The sequence below is a fragment of the Lepus europaeus genome, chromosome 17 (genome assembly GCF_033115175.1).
Source record: "Lepus europaeus isolate LE1 chromosome 17, mLepTim1.pri, whole genome shotgun sequence".
Lineage (NCBI taxonomy): Eukaryota > Metazoa > Chordata > Mammalia > Lagomorpha > Leporidae > Lepus > Lepus europaeus.
In genome coordinates, this window is record NC_084843.1 from 6,562,525 (window position 1) to 6,581,488 (window position 18,964).

Genomic DNA, 18,964 nt, shown 5'->3' on the forward strand with positions numbered 1-18,964 from the left:
ACTGCTGGAGGGTGACCCTCTCCTGGGCTCCAGGGGTCAGAACAGCCCCAGAGAAACCAGTTTAAACACATTCAATATGCCGACACACTTGTCTTATTTGGGATGTAGCAGAAAAGGAAGATGGTTAAGTTAAAAACCCGGAACTTTCCCGGAATCTGCTTATCGTAACACCGAAAAGTAAACATTTTCCATTATTTATTAGCACCACATTTGCAGAACCATTCGCCTCCAGGCTTCCTGTCTGGCAGAATTCGTTTGTTGTGGGAAAGGATGAAGAACTTGTCAGACTGAAGATCTAGTAACTGGAATGAAACCTGCACGGCAAATCACACCCAGAACACAGTTAACCACTGTTCCTTTTTTCTATTGTATTTTAATTTTACATTCTTCCACTCTGTCTCCTTAAAATAACGGGCTCACAGACAGCCATTTACATCTGTTTATTAAAGCGGTTATTGTCACTGCCCCCATTGTGTCTGGAATTTAAAAATATATGCCCTGAATATTTGAGGACAAGATTCCATTTTTTTTTGTTTTCACTCTACTCCAGATAAAAACAATTACAATGTGTAATTAAGCATTTCCAGACTTCTACTTAGAAGTTAAAAGAATCCAGTCTCCTTTTCTCCAAATGGTTGGAGACTAAATCCTGCTTAAAATGGGTATTTTGGATGATGGGAGAGAGACATCATTCGACTGGAGCGGCTCCCACAGAATCCAGAACACTGGTGGCCAGCAGGTGCTGGTTCTAAGATGATCCCATAATTCCAAGGCGCCCTAGAAGCATCGACATCCACAACACCCCGGTGCTGGGTGCCCCCTGCTCGCGAGCCACTTCAAACAAGATCAGTTTTTCTGTAAAAGTTATCTTTAGGAGACCTTCCCAAGATCCAGTTTTATTCTTAATTCATGTTTAGTTCTTTAGGCAACTTGGTATGCAACACATCTCCCTGAAATCAACAGCAACATTTAGTAGGATGTGTTCCTGGACTTCCCCTAAACCCAGCCTGACGAGCAGTCTGTATCCAGATGGGATTTAAAGCCCTCTTTAAAAACTGTCACCTACTGCAGACTGGCAGAATGAGTATATTGAGACAAGACCTGGCCGGGTGCTGATTCAGACATTCAAACAATGGTATCATGATTAAATAAGTTTTTATTGTCACATTTAACTGCTTTGTCAGATATACATTGTAGATCTTGGTATGGCATAAAAATAAAAATATTTTCCTGAATGTCAAAATCTGAACAGAGGAGATGGCAATGGCACTTAAAAAAATTAAATTCACACTGGTGCTAAAGCTTCTAGAAGGTAGCTGATAAAAACTGGAACACAGTTGCAGATAAAGGGGTCTGCAATAACTCAAACCAAACGGCAGTGGTATAAGGCCAACAGGACCGGGACAGCAGGTAAGACAGTCTCCCAGAGAGTGGCGATCGAAGAGTGGCAGTGTTAGCATCTCATCTCAGTCCATATTATACCGTGTCACTTAGTTGGAAGTGGCGCTCAGCAAGTAAACGTTTATCCTAGAAAATGGAGCTACGTTTCTGGAACCAGATTTTAAGCCTCTCTAACAACCTCCTTATTCTTCCAGGTTTTAACTGGTCCTAGGGAAACGCAGTTGAACAGCAGGGACTAGCTTCGTGGGCTGACCTTGTCACACACAGTAGGTCCTGTCATTTCCAAACTAGGAGCCCAACATGCTCACATCCCTCTGAGTGGTTTCATACATTCTGGGCAAAACTAGAAAACAAGCAGTAATTAAATAAAAATAAGTGCATCCCAACAGTCTCTACACATTCTACAATTATCCCCTGAGGGACAACTTAAACAAATTAAGTATGGTTATTCAGATTTAAGATGAATCTTTATTCACCAAGATTCCCACACAAAAACGTCTCTCCTCCACAAATAAAGCTAACACTAGGATTTGTCGGAAGACCTAAATGAGCATGAACTCAGCGAAATCCACCGTTCCGGGACCCGCTCGCCGCAGGACTCGGGTCTGGTCCGCAGCTCCCTCTGCGACTTCAGAACAGAGACCACAAGTGTGCTCGTGCAGCACAGCTGTCGCTGTCAGCCGCCAAGAGAAAAGGAATCATCTATTTACTTTATGACATACTTATTTTGATGATTACTTACTGGTAATTAGTTTTTCTACTTTTTTTTTTAAAGGCAACCATTTTAAGTGACAATACGTATCAGGCTAGTAGAAAAAGTTGAAACAAAGCCTTCTCTTTCAATCTCACAAAGTCATGCAGATAAGAGAAGGTGCATCTGACTGTTCCAATCAGGCTTCTTGGAATTAACAAAATTTCTTTTCTGGCAAAGATGAATTTGGCTCATCATAGAAAGAAGTTCTTTGAAGGCTGCTGCTAAACTCATTTCCCTTTGAGAAAGTAAATTTCAAGGCATGATAGTGCAAGAGGTAAGTTTTTGATTTATAGAACATTTATAGACTAATTGTGCTTAGTCTCTAATTTCCAATTTATTGTAAAGAACAGAAACTATGCTGATAAGTTTTGCTTTGCCTAAATTTACCAGTACATCCATGAGTCGCACCAGAATTAGGACAATTTGATTATCTTAATGATTCTGTTGTGAAACCTGCACGCTGCATCCGAGGGCGAGGACCAGGGATGGAGGCTGAGGAGCTCTGTGCGCGAGGGCTCTCCTTGGGAGTCAGGCAGCTCTCCCCCAGAGTCAGTCCTCAAACAACTCTCTCAACAAACAATTAAGAGAAACAGTGCTACACGGAGAGCGTCTTTTGTTTAGTCAAATCTGGGAGGTCTGAGTGTTCCTGGGGTCCTCACTGGGATGTGTCCCGGGTTGCGAATCCTTTGACTGTGAATATTCGCTATGAGAGGGCTCTGCAGGGTCAATCAGGTTCTCGTAATCACTGTCGTCCGACTCCTCACCACTGTCTCCAGCTGCTCTCTGGGAAGGAGGGAGGTCCACTCCGCTTCCAGGGTACTTCAGTCCGGCACTGGTGGAAGCATGATTGGAAGAGCCCACGGCTTGAGGTCGAGGCATAAAGACACTCCTCTCCATGTGGGAATGGCTCGGAGCACTTTCTTGATTGTTGGGGTGAACATCAGAATAAGGGGGAGGAGGATCAGCGGCCTCGGTATCCCCAAGCGTACTTCTGCCTTCAGCTGCGAACCCAGAATAGGGCAGCCGAGGACTGAACCCAGGATCTGGACTCTCGGACGGCACTTGTCTGCTGAACATGGCCTGCTGCAATCCTGGGTGAAAACAGGAAGAACACTGTAACACTGTCTGGCTGGATTTCTACAGCTTTCCATCTCAGTGCACTACACAGCCCGCCTGAATGTTCTGGAAAACAGCAACAAGGCAGTGAAGCTGACTGTTAACACTTAACTGACAGTTACCACTAGTTACTGTACACCTGCGTAGGACTGTATCATTTACAGAACATTTTCCTGTTAATGTATATAAGTCTCAAAGCAATCTTCTCAAGTACTATTATCATCATCATTAATATTATTTCCATTACAGGCAGAGAAACCAGAGTTTGGAAGGCTGAGGGATCTGACTGCAGAGGCCCGGGCTGCAGAATGCAGGCCTGGTCATCCCAGGGCCTGTTCTCCTTCCACCTTACCCTCTGCTCAAAGCCTGAGGACCAAAGCGATCCCAGTCTCCGTTTTCCTGGAAAGCCTCGGAGCCTCCATCACACACGCTCATCCTTTCTCCTGGACAGTTGAAGGGCCCTGCATGGGGCTGGCACTTGGCCTAAAGGTTATACATACGCTGCTTTGGATGCCCACATTCCATGCCAGCGTGCCTGAGTTTGTGTCCCAGATCAGCCAGTGTGCTTCCTGGGAGACACTGGTGATGGCTCAAGTGGCTGAGTCCCTGCCACACACATGAGAGACCCAGTCTGAGTTCCTGGCTCCTGGCTCGGGTCTGGCCAAGCCCTGGCTTTTGCAGGTAGTGGGGAGTGAACCAGCAGATGGGAGAGTCTTTCCCTCTTTTAAATAAATGCTAGCGCTGTGGCGTAGCAGGTAAAGCTGCCGCCTGCAGTGCAGGCATCCTATATGGGCGCCGGTTCTAGTCCCGGCTGCCCCTCTTCCAATCCAGCTCTATGCTGTGGCCTGGGAAAGCAGTAGAAGATGGCCCAAGTCCTTTGGCCCCTGCACCCACGTAGGAGACCTGGAAGAAGCTCCTGGCTCCTGGCTTTGGATAGGCACAGCTCCGGCTGTTGTGGCCGTCCAGGGAGTGAACCAATGGAAGGAAGACCTTTCTCTCTGTCTCTCCCTCTCACTGTCTGTAACTCTACCTCTCAAGTAAATAAAATATTAAAAAAAAAAAAAAAAAAAAAGATCTAAATGTGAAATATCTGTCTACTTCTTGCTATCTAAGGTACCCAGTCAATTCACTAATACTTTCTGAACTTCAGCTTTATCATCTAAATTCACCTGTGTTTTTATGTATACATATATAATTTATGTGTATGTACTTTAAACATTTTAAACATAGCTGATATTATACTGTTTAAAATGTTTTACAGGGGAGAGCACTGTAGCACAGCAGGTTAAGCCTCTGCCTGTGATGCTGGCAACCCATACGGGCGCCAGTGCACTGCACTTCTGTTCCAGCTCCCTGTTAATGTGCCTGGGAAGGCAGCGGGAAATGGTCCAAGTACTTGGGTCTCCTACATGGTTGGCAGGGGCCTCTGTGGGAGACTGGGATGAAGTTCCAGGCCCCTAACTTCAGCCTGGCGCAGCTCTGGCCATTGTGAATATTTAGGGAGTGATTCAGTGAATGGAAGATCTCTCTCTTCCTCTCTTTGTTACTCTGCTTTTCAAATAATAAATTTTAAGGGGCCAACTCTGTGGCATAGTGGGTTAAGCCATTTCCTGCAGTGCCAGCATCCCATATGGGCAGCAGTTCAAGTCCCAGCTGTTCTACTTCCCATCCAGCTCCACGCTAATGTGCCTGGGAAAGCAGCGGAGGACAGCCCAAGTGCTTGGGCCCCTACATCCACGTGGGAGGCCTGGAAGAAGCTCCTGGCTCCTGGCTTTGGCCTGGTTCAGCCCTGGCCGTTATGGGCATTTGGGGAGTGACCAGCAGATGGGAGAGATCTCTCTCTCTCTGTTTCTCCTACTCACTCTAACTCTGCTTTTCAAATAAATAAAAAATAAATCTGAGGCTGGCGCTGCAGCACAGCATGTGAGGCCACTGCCTGCGGTGCTGACATTCCATATGGGTGCTGGTTCGAGTCCCAGCTGCTCCACTTCCATTCCAACTCTCTGCTGTGGCCTGGGAAAGCAGTGGAGGATGGCTCAAGTCCTTGGGCCCCTGCACCCACATGGGAGACCTGGAAGAAGCTCCTGGCTCCTGGCTTCAGATTGTCACAGCTCTGGCCATTGCAGCCATCTGGGGAGTGAACCATCAGATAGAGGACCTCTCTCTATATATATACCTCTGCGCCGTTCTGTAACTCTGACTTTCAAATAAATAAATAAATCTTAAAAATCTTTAAATGTGTATTACCCAAATTCACTTCAATGACTGTATAATATTCCATAATATATGCACCATGTATTTTTCATTTTAACTGTAAATTGACAGTTATATTGTATATATTTACAATTATGTATTTCTTATTTACATTTACATAATTTATTCAACTAATCTACTGCTGTTAATTCAACTACTCTAATTCATGTTCTGCATTTCTGTTTCCAGAAAAATATAACAGTAAAAATCAATCAGACATAATTTTCTGGGCAGGGAGAAGAACAGGGGGAGAAGAGAGAGAGAGAGGTTGGAGGGGGATCTTTCATCAGCTAGTTCATTCCCCAAGCGGCCACAATGGCCAAGTCTGAACCAGGAGCCAAAGCCAGGAGCTAGGAGCTTCGTCTGAGTCTTCCACATGGGTGGCAGGATCCCAAGCACTTGGGCCATCTTCCACTGCTTTTCGAGCCTTTAGCAGGGAGCTGGATTGGAAATGGAGCAGCCAAGACATGAATCAGTGCCCATGGGAGATGCCAGCGCCGCAGGTGGCTGCTTTACATGCTATGCCACCTTATGTCTTTTAAACGTGGTATGATTTGCCAGATACTTTATATATTTTATGTACAAATGTTAACTGTACAGATGTTACAGCAAATACGTCCATTATCTTGCTGGTATTAAATTACTGGGCCTGGTTCTCGTTCAACCAGCAATTCCTTAGTTTATTGGTATGCATTCATCCACAGCTAGCCAAAGACCACACATGTACAGCCTTTACCATGATCTTGAGGCTGAATCACACACATGCATGAAGCTAACAGAATTTTAGTGTCCTTTCTGTAGTTGTAACCAACACAGTCCTTCTGCGCAAGGGACGCCAGGCTTCACTCGGGGGTAACCATTGCTGCCACCAGAGAGGTCACACCGGCCAGCACACACACACATCTGCATCCATCATGCTTGGTGAAGCTGACTCAGTTTTTCTACTTATCCTCCTTCCCTCGGTTTCAGAGACTCGACATGGAAACTGAAAAGCAGTAACTCTCTCTAGAAAAATGTAATGACCAGAGAACTCGACCTGCGGCTGGCAGAGGGTGGGAGTCTGTTATTTAACGTGTAATTTGATGTTTTAAAAAAGACACTTCCCTGATACTGAATTGTAAAATTAGTAGGATTCTTACTTCTTTCTTGTTCCTTTTCATTTTTCCTCTGCGTGATTTGTCTTCTTAATTTGTTCACTTCTGCCTGACAGGATTCAACAACTCTCTCACTCTTCTCTACATCAGCACACACTGCCTGAGGGGAAAGATGACAGCAACAAAGGTTAGCTTCAAGTCCGAGCGCGAGGCGTGCCACAAATCCAGCGCCGATGACAACCCCGGGAGAGCCCAGGTGGCTGGCTGAGCTCAAACGCAGACACGTGAGTCAGAACAGAATCATGAAGGCCAAGAGGCCAGTGCTGCTGTTATCATTATTCACCAATCTGCTTCCTGAATCTTAAGACAATTATGCTATTTAGCTCATAGACTCTTGAAAAATAAAAGATGGGAAAATTTAATCTTACCCCTTGATTAATTCTTTTTATTGAAACGAAAAGGGAATTTTTTGATACCAGTCTAACTTACAAAGGAAGAACAAAAGATAAGACAGGAACAAAATGCTTTCAACTTTTATTTATAATCAGCCATCAAAAACCAAGATAAGATAGATTTATTTAATAGAAAATATTTATAATGAGGGAAAGTTGAAAAACAAAGTAAGTTTCAAAGTCAAGGTTTAATAAAAGATAACTGAGACTGCATCTATGTAATTTAGCCAAGAATAATCAGCACACTCTATGCGGTATCGATGTTTACAGAGCCACCAACAATGGATGTGAACAGCCACTCCGAAGGCCTTCGTCCACCAACAATGACGTGGAACAGCCACTCCGAAGGCCTTCGTCCACCAACAATGACGTGGAACGACCACTTTGAAGGCCTTCGTCCACCAACAACGACATGGAATGACCACTCTGAAGGCCTCTGGCCAGGCTACAGCCTCAAAAGGGCATGGTAACGACTTCAGAACAAAAAACTGTTTTCTGCCACACGTTCCTCCCATAGCAGAAATACCAGAAACTTCCAGAAAGTAGGCTGGTCACTTGCAAGCCTGTATCAAGCTCCCCGTACTGCTGGACGTACAGTGACCCAAATCTGGAACATTGTCACTGGCAATTGCCCTTGTATGCATTCTCTGTTTGCTTAAGGCTGACCTTGGTCTGCTTTCTGGTTTGCTAGGAGCTGCCTCCACTCCTCTATTTGTGGTTGCCTTCTTCCTTAAATCCAGGTCTGGGAGAGCTTCCTCAACTTCACCACTGTCCTCAAGGTCAAGGTCAAAGGCTCTTTTGTTCTTGGGACAGCACCTGTAGCACCCAGCTCAGTATCTGGCTCCCAGGAGACATTTCCGTAACATCTGTTGCATGAATGAACAGGCTCCACTGCAATCCTCCCACTCAACAGAGGCAGCTGGGGGCAGCGGGTGAATGGAATGAGGGAAGCAGAGCTAGATCAGGTGCACGTGACTTTTAACGTTGTCTCTACTTAGAATGTAACTGATGAAGGGGCTGGCATTGTGGCACAGCGGGTTAAACTGCCACCTGGGACCCTGGCATCCCAGATGGGTGCCGGTTCAAGTCCTGGCTGCTCCACTTCTGACCCAGCTCTCTGCTAATGTGCCTGAGAAAGCAAGGGAAGTTGGCCCAAGTACTTGGGCTGCTGGCCCCCACATGGGAGACCGGATGAAGTTCGAGGCTCCTGGCTTCAGCCTTGCCCAGCCCCCACTGCTGGGGTTATTTGGGGAGTGAACCAATGGTTGGAGGATACTTCTGTCCTCTCTCTTTTTCTCCTCCTCTCTCTGCAACTCTGCCTTTCAAATAAACAGATCTCAAAAAATAAATAAATAAATAAAAGTAACTGGTGGAAAAGGTTGTATTCTTAGCAACCCTTCTTTAAACTCAGAGTACATTTTCCTAGGAAAAAAAACACTACTACAATGGGGTCATGAGGATTAAAACAGTGTTTTTTTTTTTTTTTTTTTTTTTTGACAGGCAGAGTGGATAGTGAGAGAGAGAGAGACAGAGAGAAAGGTCTTCCTTTGCCGTTGGTTCACCCTCCAATGGCCGCCGCGGTAGGCGCGCTGCGGCCGGCGCACCACACTGATCCGATGGCAGGAGCCAGGTACTTATCCTGGTCTCCCATGGGGTGCAGGGCCCAAGCACTTGGGCCATCCTCCACTGCACTCCCTGGCCACAGCAGAGAGCTGGCCTGGAAGAGGGGCAACCGGGACAGGATCAATGCCCTGACCGGGACTAGAACCCGGTGTGCCGGCGCCGCAAGGCGGAGGATTAGCCTAGTGAGCCGTGGCGCCGGCTTAACAGTGGTATTAATAATAATGAACTTGGGGCTGGCGCTGTGGCGCAGTGGGTTAACGCCCTGGCCTGAAGCGCTGGCATGCTATATGGGCGCTGGTTTGAGACCCGGCTGCTCCACTTCCAATCCAGCTCTCTGCTGTTGGCCTGGGAAAGCAGTGAAAGATGGCCCAAGTCCTTGGGCCCCTGCACTCGCATGGGCAACCCAGAAGAAGCTCCTGGCTCCTGGCTTTGGATCGGCGCAGCTCCGGCCATTGCAGCCAATTGGTGAGTGAACCACTGGATGGAATACCTCTCTCTTTCTTTCTCTCTGCCTCCTCTCTCTGTGTAACTCTGCCTTTCAAATAAATAAATCTTGAAAAAAAAATAATAATGAACTTCAGAGTCTCTGCTCAGGCACATAATATATGAAACTGGCATGGGTACCACTACAGATCTGATACTATTTTTGGAAAGCACCTTCTGACTTTTGAGCCACAATTCATCTGGCAGTTGGAAGATGATTAAAAATTAAAGTAAAATTAAAAGCATTTAGGTCACACAAATAAGATGAAAACACAGATCCGTTACCTGCACTTTCTCCTGCAGTGCATTGTACACCTGATAAATTGCCCTGATGTCTTTCATGACTCCATCTTTATCAAAAAAGTCAGTACTAGAAGACAGGGAGAAAAAAGATATCACAAAGTTATTATAACTGCCATGAACAAAGAGCATTTCTCCTGTGACTTCTACTTTAATCTATTATTTAAATGTGATTTCAAGTGACAATGCCTATGCAACGTCCACATGACAACAATTACAGAAGAGAAATAAAAAAGAACTCATGTGTCCAAGACAACTTTAAAATCAACAAAAAGCTATATATTTTTAAGTAACTATGTTGATTTTAGAACTTCAGAAATACATATACTCTATCCACACTTTTTTTTTTAGCAACTGAAAAACAAGTTGTGGCAACTAATTTAAAAATAGGGGCAGGTGTTGTGGCACAGCAGGCAAAGTTGCTGTTTGCTACACTGGCATCTGTGTTAGTTCTGGTTTGAATTGTAGCTGCTTTGCTTCCAGCTCCCTGCTCATGTTCCTGGGAAGGCAGGGGAAGACGGCCTAGGTACCTGGGCCCTGCCACCCACATGGAAGACCAGGATGGAGTTCCTGGCTCCTGGCTTCAGCCTGGCCCAGGCTGTTGTGGCCATCTGGGCAGTGAACCAGTGGATGGAAGATCTTTCTCTGTCTCTCTCCCTCTCTCTGTGTCACTCTGACTTTCAAATAAATAAATAAATCTTTTTTTCAAAGTTTAAAAATAAGGTAAATGTAAAGTATCTTCTATTTTGTTATTTTTTCTTTTCTTAAAGATATGTTTCATTTATTTAAAAGACAGAGTGAGAGATAGAAAGAGAAAGATCTGCCACCTGCTGGTTCACTCCTCAAATGACTGTAGTGGCCAGGACTGGGCCAGGCTGAAGCCAGGAGCCAGGGCCCAAGTACCTCAGCCATCTTTCACTGCTCTCCCTGTGCATTTGTAGGGAACTGATTTGGAAGCAGAGCAGCCAGTACTCACACTGATGCTCGAGTATGGGATGTTGGCATCACAGACTGTGCGCACCACAAAGCTGCCCCTAAGCTGTTTTTAAACAAGAATGAAAGTTTGGTATATGAGGTGGTCAAGGAGCTACCTTCCTGCATTCTCCCCACTGAGTCATGTCAGTCCAAAACCTGACTTCACATTTCCCTATGCACCTTTCCGTGCTAATCTGTCCACAATAAACCTTTCACACACGTTGAATGTTATTTAATTCTATGGAGAAAACAAATTTATTACATTCCTTTTTGAAATGGGGAAAACTGTACGAGTGAGCATGACCAACCCTCTGCCAGAGCTGGTTAATTCTACTAGTTTGTTATCGCCTCGAAGCCTCTAGCGGTGTCTGAGAAGCCACGTGTGAGGTCCAGCTGCCGGAAGCAGCTCTGAAAAGGCAAGCAAGGCCGGGCAGAGGCTGCGGAGGACGTGTGGGGAGCTGGAGCTCGCTGTTTAAATCATCAGGTTGAGTCTGCAGCATCTCATTTCTTACACACCTTCCAAAGCCAAAGCCTTCCTTGGGACAGTGTTACCCATGTTTAAAGGCTTATCTGCTATGCAGTTTGAAGGCTTTCATAAATTAAGAAAGTAAAGAAATAAAGAGTGGACAGTATTGAAGGCTTAAGAGTAGGGCTATGTAAGACTCAGTACTGCTGAGTCCCCACATGAAAACACACAGCCCCGCCCACCCCAAATTCTGTATGTAGAGAAAATGCATAGCCAGAAGCATTGAAGAAGAGCATGAGGCCGTGAAGAAATCACACACTGCACAGCCTAGAAACCAAACATGCACACACACAAGCCAAGAAGCATCCACCCACCCTGTCTTAGGGTGAACAGCTCTATTCTAGTGAAATCTAAGTTATGAAAACAACTCATCTGTTTTTTTGAGTCAAAAACTGTGTTTCCCATCATGCTCCACTTTCTAGAACCTACCCCTTTTGACTAGTTGGTGTAAACAAAAAGCAAAAAAAACACATGCACGTATGCACACAGGTGCACAGGTACTCCCTAATAAGATGTGAACAATGCAAATAAGAAAGGCTGGCATTAGAAACCACTTCAGCTTTATACTTAAGAACTTATAGGGGCTGGCACTGTGAGCTGGCACTGTGGCGTAGTGAGTCAAGCTACTGCCTGCAGCACTGGCATCTCACATGGGCACCTGTTCTAGCACTGGCTGTTCCACTTCCGATCCAGCTCCCTGATAACACACCTGGGAAAGCAACAGAGGATGGCCCAAGTGCTTGAGTCCCTGCATCCATGTGGGAGACCTGGAAGACACTCCTTGCTCTTGGTTTCGGCCTGGCCCAGCTCCAGCCAAGTAGCCTTTTGGGGAGTGAACCAGTGGATCTCTCTTTCTGTCTCTCCCTCTTTCTCTTTGTAACTCTCCCTTTCAAGTAAATAAATAAAACCTTAAAAAAATTTATAGGCCCTTGATTTGTCCCCCAGAAATATTCTTCCTTATCCTCAGAACGTCCAACCACCAAAAGAAAAAAGGAAAAGATAAATGGCTGTAAATATACACATTTCAAGTCAGTGTCTTAACAGAAAAGGTAGCATTTTCTTCACATTGCCATTGTTAAAGATGCAGGCACAGAGCAGGGAATACAGACTAGCAGGAACTTCAAAACTGCCACCTCACAGAGCATGTCTCTCAGAAAAGATTTAAACTCGAACAAATACAAGTCAACACAGCTTTTAGTTGTAATAACATAAGAAATGCTATTGACAGAGAAAGGAAAACACTCTCATTTGACCGTCCAACTTACCCGTGTTCTTTAATAACTTTGGCATAACTCTGAGAAGTGTTTGGCACTGAGGACACTTTGTATTCTTGCTGGCTAGTATTGCCTAGATTGGGAATAGCAAGTGATATCCTTTGATTATACCTATAAGGAAAATGGAGAAATAGATCACATTAACAATACTTCTCTAAGATCAGGGCTCGGCAATAGGTGTTAGTCTCTGAGGATAACGCGTTGACAGAGGCACCATGGAGCATCTACCCCTACGACAACCGAAAGATGCAGAAACTGGCACTTCCTGCCCGCTTACTGAACCCAGAAGCGCAGCTGTAAACTCACGAAGGGCAGAGGCCCTGTCCTATACGTCTCTGCATCTCCCAGTGACGGACACATGGCCGGCTTGTTTTACGTGCTAAAGAAGTACCTATGGACTAATCAATGAAAGCTTCCAAAGGTCACTTAACGACTGTTGGTGATTTCCACTGATGCTGATTTGATGTGTCCCACAAGTGAATTTTCAGAGGGAAGCCTTTCTGCTATTTCCAGACAGACATGATCAGAGAATCACACTTTGTTGGCTCTAAGTTCATAATGCGAAACCCTCATTAACCAGGAGGTGGATCAAATTAGACAATTCTGTCTTCGAAATCTACATTGTAATTATAATCAGACTTCTGTAGCAATGTAACTGCCTTTCTACGTGATGGGTTATGGAGAAGCAAATGATGACTTCTAGCTATTTATTCGTAAGAATTCGTGTGTAATAAATAAGTCGTACTAATGTTGCTTGACGCAAAAATAATTTTAATTTATACAAATAAGTGAAAAGGAAAATACTTTCTCTACTTACAGAGAATCAGCTAAAAAGAATAAAACCTTTTAAAGATGCTGTAAAATACACTGTTGTGCACATTTTCAAAGTCATGAACATCATTCTCATGAACCAACATCTTTCAGTGTGTGTGAAGCTGGGGGGAGTTTGCTTTACCTTCGATTTGGTCTAAAGAGAACGTATTCTAGAGCATGAGTGGAATTGTTGGCAGTAGAGATGAAGCTGAAGAGGAGGAAGACAAGGTCGGGCACACCGAGGATGCGAGTGAGTTGCTTATGGATGACTTGCTCCCTGTATGACATCTGCTGCTGTGTGTTTCGCCGGAATCGGTACCATCCAATAACTTTCTGCAACAAAAACAGAAGAAAAGAAGCATTGTAAATTCTATAAAATCTTAGAAATTTTATTCTGGGAACGGGTGTTGTGACACTCACAACCCAAACCAGAGTGCTGGTTCAAGGTCAGGCACCCTACTTCTGATCCAGCTCCCTGATAACGCACCTGGGAAACAACAGATAATGGCCCAAGTACTTGAGTCCCTGACACCCACATAGAAGACCAGGATGGGGTTCCTGGCTCCTGGTTTTGGCCTGACCCAGCTCTGACCATTGCAGGCACTGGGGAGTGAACCAGCAATGGAAGATCTCTGTCTCACTCTCTATCATGCTGTCTTTCAAATATATACATATATACATAAATCTTTTAAAAGGTACAGTGAAATATTTTTAAGAAAAAAATTTAATTCTGAATGTATCCATAAAAACCCTTGTACACAATGTCATAGCAGCTAACTGTTCACCAACAGGTGAATAGATTAAAAAAACTGGTACATCACAGATTCCTACTCAGTAATAAAAAGAAACAAGTTTCTAATATATACCGCATGGAAGAACAGCAAAATAATTATGCTAAGGGAAAGAAACCAGACCTTTCCAAAATCAGGAGTGCCGTCATCTCTTGGTATCCACAAGGGACTGGTTCCAGGACACCCCACACCCACAGATAGAAAAATCTGCTGGTCTCAAGTCCCTTTGTACATAAGTGGACTTCAAAAAGTTCATGGAAAATGCGTAGTATGAAAAAAACTAAATGTAGATTTAAACATTTTTTATTTTTTAAATAAGTTTTTTTTTTTTTTTTTTTTTTTTTTTTAATTTGAGAGGCAGAAAGGTCTTCCATCCACTGGTTCACTTCCAAAATGGCTACAACAGCTGGAGCTGGGCCAACCTGAAGCCAGGAGCCAGGAGCTACTTCTAGGACTCCCACACCGGTGCAAGGGCTTGAGCACCTGGGCCGTCTTTGTGCAGCCAGGACATGAACTGGCACCCATGTGCGGTGCCAGCACTGCAGCAGGAAGCCTGAGCTTACTATGCCACAGCGCCAGCCCCAAAAAACTATTCACAGATCTAAACATTTTTTTTTCCACAATGAATTTATCTTTTCACTCCATTTTCCACAAACTTTTTGAAGTACCCTCAAAAAATGGGATGGCGTTTGCATATATATCTAACACACTCTCCCATATGCTTATATAATATTAATACAACATTTACAGAGCTTTTACACTGTATTATGTAGGGAAAAATGAAAGGGGGAAGCGTATATGTTCAGTACAGATGCAACCACCACAGGCCTGAGTACACAGTATATGAATGAAATGTGTGTTCACAAACAATGTCAGAGAGAAACTGAGCATCTAAGACACAGTGGAGGCCATCACAGGATGTGCCTGCATAGAGCTCCATTTGCACAAACTCGGTGTGGTGCTTGGCATGCAGCTAATTCAAGGTTTTTGGTTTTAGGTTTTTTTTTAAGATTTATTTATTTGAAAGGCAGAGTGACAAGAGAATGAGAGAGACAGAGATCTTCCATTCATTGGTTCACTCCCTTAATAGTCACAACAGACAGGGCTACAGCCAGAGACTCCATTCGGGTCCACCCTCTTGGGTGGCAGGGGCACAAGCATTGGACCATCGTCTGCTGCCTTCCCAGGAGCATTCACAGGGAGCTGGATTGCAAGCAGAGCAGTCAGGCCTTGAACCAGCGCTCCAATATGGGACGCCAGCTCCACTGCGACACAATGCTGGTTCCATAGAGGTCTGGCTTTTAGGGGCCGGTGTTGGGACACAGTGGTGAAAGCCGCTGTCTGTGACGCTGGTTTCCCATAAGGGTGCCAGTTCAAGTCCCAGCTGCTCCACTTTTGATCCAACTACCTGCTGATATGCCTGGGAAGGCAGTGGAAGATGGTCCGAGTACTTGGGTCCCTGCACCCACGTGAGAGACCTAGAAGTCCCAGGCTCTGGATTTGGCCTGGCCTAGCTGTGGCTGTTTTGGCCATCTGGGGAGTGAACCAGCAGATGGATGATCTCTCTCTCTCTCTCTCTCTCTCTCTCTGAAACTCTGCCTTTCAAATAAACAAATAAATTTTTTTCTTTTTTAAGATTTTACTTATTTTGGCCGGCGCCGCGGCTCACTAGGCTAATTCTCCGCCTGCGGCGCTGGCACCCCGGGTTCTAGTCCCGGTTGGGGCACCAGGTTCTGTCCCAGTTGCTCCTCTTCCAGTTAGCTCTCTGCTGTGGCCCAGGAAGGCAGTGGAGGATGGCCCAAGGGTTTGGGCCCTGCACCCGCATGGGAGACCAGGAGGAAGCACCTGGCTCCTGGCTTCGGATCGGCGCAGTGTGCTGACTGTAGCGGCCATTCGCAGGGTGAACCAACGGAAGGAAGACCTTTCTCTCTGTCTCTCTCTCTCTCTCTCTCTCTCACTGTCTAACTCTGCCTGTCAAAAAAATTTTTTTTTAAATTTTAAAAATATTTTATTTATTTATTTGAAAGGTAGAGTTACAGACAGAGAGAAAGGTCTTCCATCCACTGGTTCACTCTCCAAATGGCTGAGGGTTGGAGCTGGGCTGATCAGAAGCCAGGAGCCAGCAGCTTCTTTTTTTTTTTTAATTAATTAATTTTTTTTTTTGACAGGCAGAGTGGACAGTGAGAGAGAGACAGAGAGAAAGGTCTTCCTTTGCCGTTGGTTCACCCTCCAATGGCCGCCGCGGTTGGCGCGCTACAGCCAGCGCACCACGCTGATCCGATGGCAGGAGCCAGGTACTTATCCTGGTCTCCCATGTGGGTGCAGGGCCCAAGCACTTGGGCCATCCTCCACTGCACTCCCGGGCCATAGCAGAGAGCTGGCCTGGAAGAGGGGCAACCGGGACAGAATCCGGCGCCTCGACCGGGACTAGAACCTGGTGTGCCGGCGCCGCAAGGTGGAGGATTAGCCTAGTGAGCTGCGGCGCTGGCCCTTGCAGCTTCTTCTGGGTCTCCTACATGGATGCAGGGGTTCAAGGATTTGGGCCATCTTCTACTGCTTTCCCAGGCCACAGCAGAGGGATGGATAGGAAGAGGAGCAGTGGGACACAAATGTGCCTATATGGGATGCTGCTGCCACAGGTGGAGGTTTAGCCTATTATGCCACAGTGCTGCCCCAACAAATAAATCATAGAGAAAAAGAAAAAAACACAAGAAGAAAGTTTTTGCTTTTGAAACTTTCTGGAATATTTCATTTTTTTTTATTATCTTTGATGTATGCACCGATGCAGAACCCGCAGACATGAAGGGCCAATCGTGTATGTGCTACAGGATTCTATTTGTACAGAATTCGTGAAAACGGTAGCTGATCTACAGTGACATAAAGCACATCAGTGGTTGAGAAGAAGCGAGGAGGGGAGGTTGAGAAGACAGGATTGGAAAAGTGCATGAGGAAACTTCTGCAGGTGATGGATGTGTTCATTATCTTATCATGGTGATGGCTTCATGGGTACACACATATATCAAACTGATCAAAGTGCACAATCTAAATTTGTGTGGTTTATATGTCCATTATACCTAAAACAACTATTCCAAGTTTAGCTTTGTCAGCTCTAACAACAGCATAACTGAACTGTTTAAGTGAATTAAACTGCTTCATTCTCAGGAAGCATACTTCCATAATGTGATTTCACTGGACATCTGGAAGACAGACGTCATGAGAAGCTTCTGGGAGCTTGCCAAACTGTAGATTCCTGGGCCCAACCCAAACCTGCAGAGTCAGAATCTAAGGGTACAGCCAGGAATCTGAATTTAAGGTAAGTTCTTTGGGGGCAGGCGCGCTGGGTTATAGCCAATGCTTGGGATGCTGGCATCCCTTATTGGAGTGCTGGTCTGAGACCTGGCTGCTCCATTTCTCCATTCCTGCTAATAAGCCTGGGAAAGCAGCGGAAGATGGCCCAAGTGCTTGGGCCCCTGCACCCACATGGGAGATCTGGATGGAATTTGAGGCTCCTGGCTTCAGTGTGGCCCAGCTCCGGCTGTGTGGCCATTTGGAGGGTGAAACAGTCGACAGAAGAGCTCTCTCTCTATGTAACTCTGCCTTTTAAATAAATAAACAAATAAATTTTTTTTAAAAAAAGTAAAGGTGATTTAAAACTGTTAGTATCTTTTAAAAAATAACAGCCCATCTAGATAATGATCTGGTACTTTCATGTAGAAAGGGAACCAACTCCTTGCTGAGCTCCTGGGCCAGGCCTCCTGCTAGCCACATGATAAATTGCAACAACCGCCCTGGGAGGTGTGGGACACTCCCTCCACTGAGTTCCTATCACCTGCAAGAAGTACAAGGGATGAAGAAATAAGCCATGGTCTCCCGACCTCAGGGACTACTACAGAAGAGAAAGCATAACTTCCAATTAAATTAAAGAAAGTAGTTACTTTTGGTATCCTTTAAGTGGACAGAAAACGTGTCAATTGGCTGGACCTTCTGATACTTGTGAATGTGGCCCAGTTCACACCAACACTCAAAACCACAGGTAGGGCAGAAATGATCTCTGGAGGACGGGGCACGTCTCACCTCTGCCTCTGCCAGACCTGCCTGATGCCCAGCTCCATGGCTGCTTTCATGAAATACTCATTAATTCAATAACAGGATCTTTCAAATGGCTACTGGGTGAATAACAGCGTTTTTCAGTTATAATGATTCCAACAGTTTTATTCTATTTGTATTTCTGAGAAATGAGGGTGTTATCAATTTATGCCAGGTACCAAGTAACAGTAATCAACTCAGTGATCTGATAGTCATCAATAGTATCTTATACTTACTTTTTTGTTTGAGGGAGAAAGAATGAGTGAGTAAGCAAGCAACAGTGCACTCCCATCCACTGGTTCACTCCCCAAATGCCTGCAATGACCTTGGCTGGGCCAGGCAGAAACAAGGGATAACTCAATCCAGGTCTCCCACAGGGGTGGCAGGGACCCAGGTACTTGGGCCATTGCCTGCTACCTCCCAGGGTGTGCGTTAGCAGGAAGCTGGAGTCGGGAGCAGGAACTGAGACTCAAACCCAGGCACTCGGACGTGGGATCCAGGTGTCCCAAACAACATCTTACCTGCTGTGCCAATGCACACTCCTTCCCATGGTTTTAAACAGACTCCCCATCATTCTGATCAACGAAGGAAGAAATGCCGAATTAATTTGCATTAGCAATATCTAAAACCCTGCCCTTTAAAGCTAACAAGCTGGCTGTAAAGCTCCGGGGAAACTAGGTCACTGGGGTTGAAAGCACATTTGAATAGCTATGCCTGGGTGAGGGTGAATTATGGGTATCTCTCCCTGAAATCTTATCTCTGCTGAAGTTCCATAATCAATCTTTCACAGACTTTCTTCTCTGTTCTCCACGCGAGACATTCACTTCCAGAGCCAAAGCAATCACAGCACCCTGGGCACACTCATCACCTTTCATCTGTGTTCCTCTGGGCCTATGGTGATACTAGGACGGCTGGGCCTATGGCGATATTAGGGTGGCTGGGCCTATGGTGATATTAGGGCGGCTGGGCCTATGGTGATATTAGGCTGTTATGTTTGCTGTTGTCCATTTCAGAGCAGATGCT

General features: G+C 45.4%; 1 protein-coding gene across 1 annotated transcript in view; it reads right to left on the bottom strand.

Moving 5' to 3' along the window:
* Window positions 1-434: 434 nt before the first annotated feature.
* Window positions 435-18,964, bottom strand: part of ABRAXAS2 (abraxas 2, BRISC complex subunit) — a 34,003-nt gene continuing 15,473 nt past the window's right edge. The window contains exons 5-9 of the mRNA XM_062213984.1: window positions 13,207-13,397; window positions 12,243-12,362; window positions 9,462-9,546; window positions 6,664-6,778; window positions 435-3,246 (exon numbers count right to left, since the gene is read on the bottom strand). Of these exons, the coding sequence (XP_062069968.1) occupies window positions 2,777-3,246; window positions 6,664-6,778; window positions 9,462-9,546; window positions 12,243-12,362; window positions 13,207-13,397 (981 nt within the window). The 3' untranslated portion in view covers window positions 435-2,776. The remainder of the gene's footprint in view (window positions 3,247-6,663; window positions 6,779-9,461; window positions 9,547-12,242; window positions 12,363-13,206; window positions 13,398-18,964) is intronic.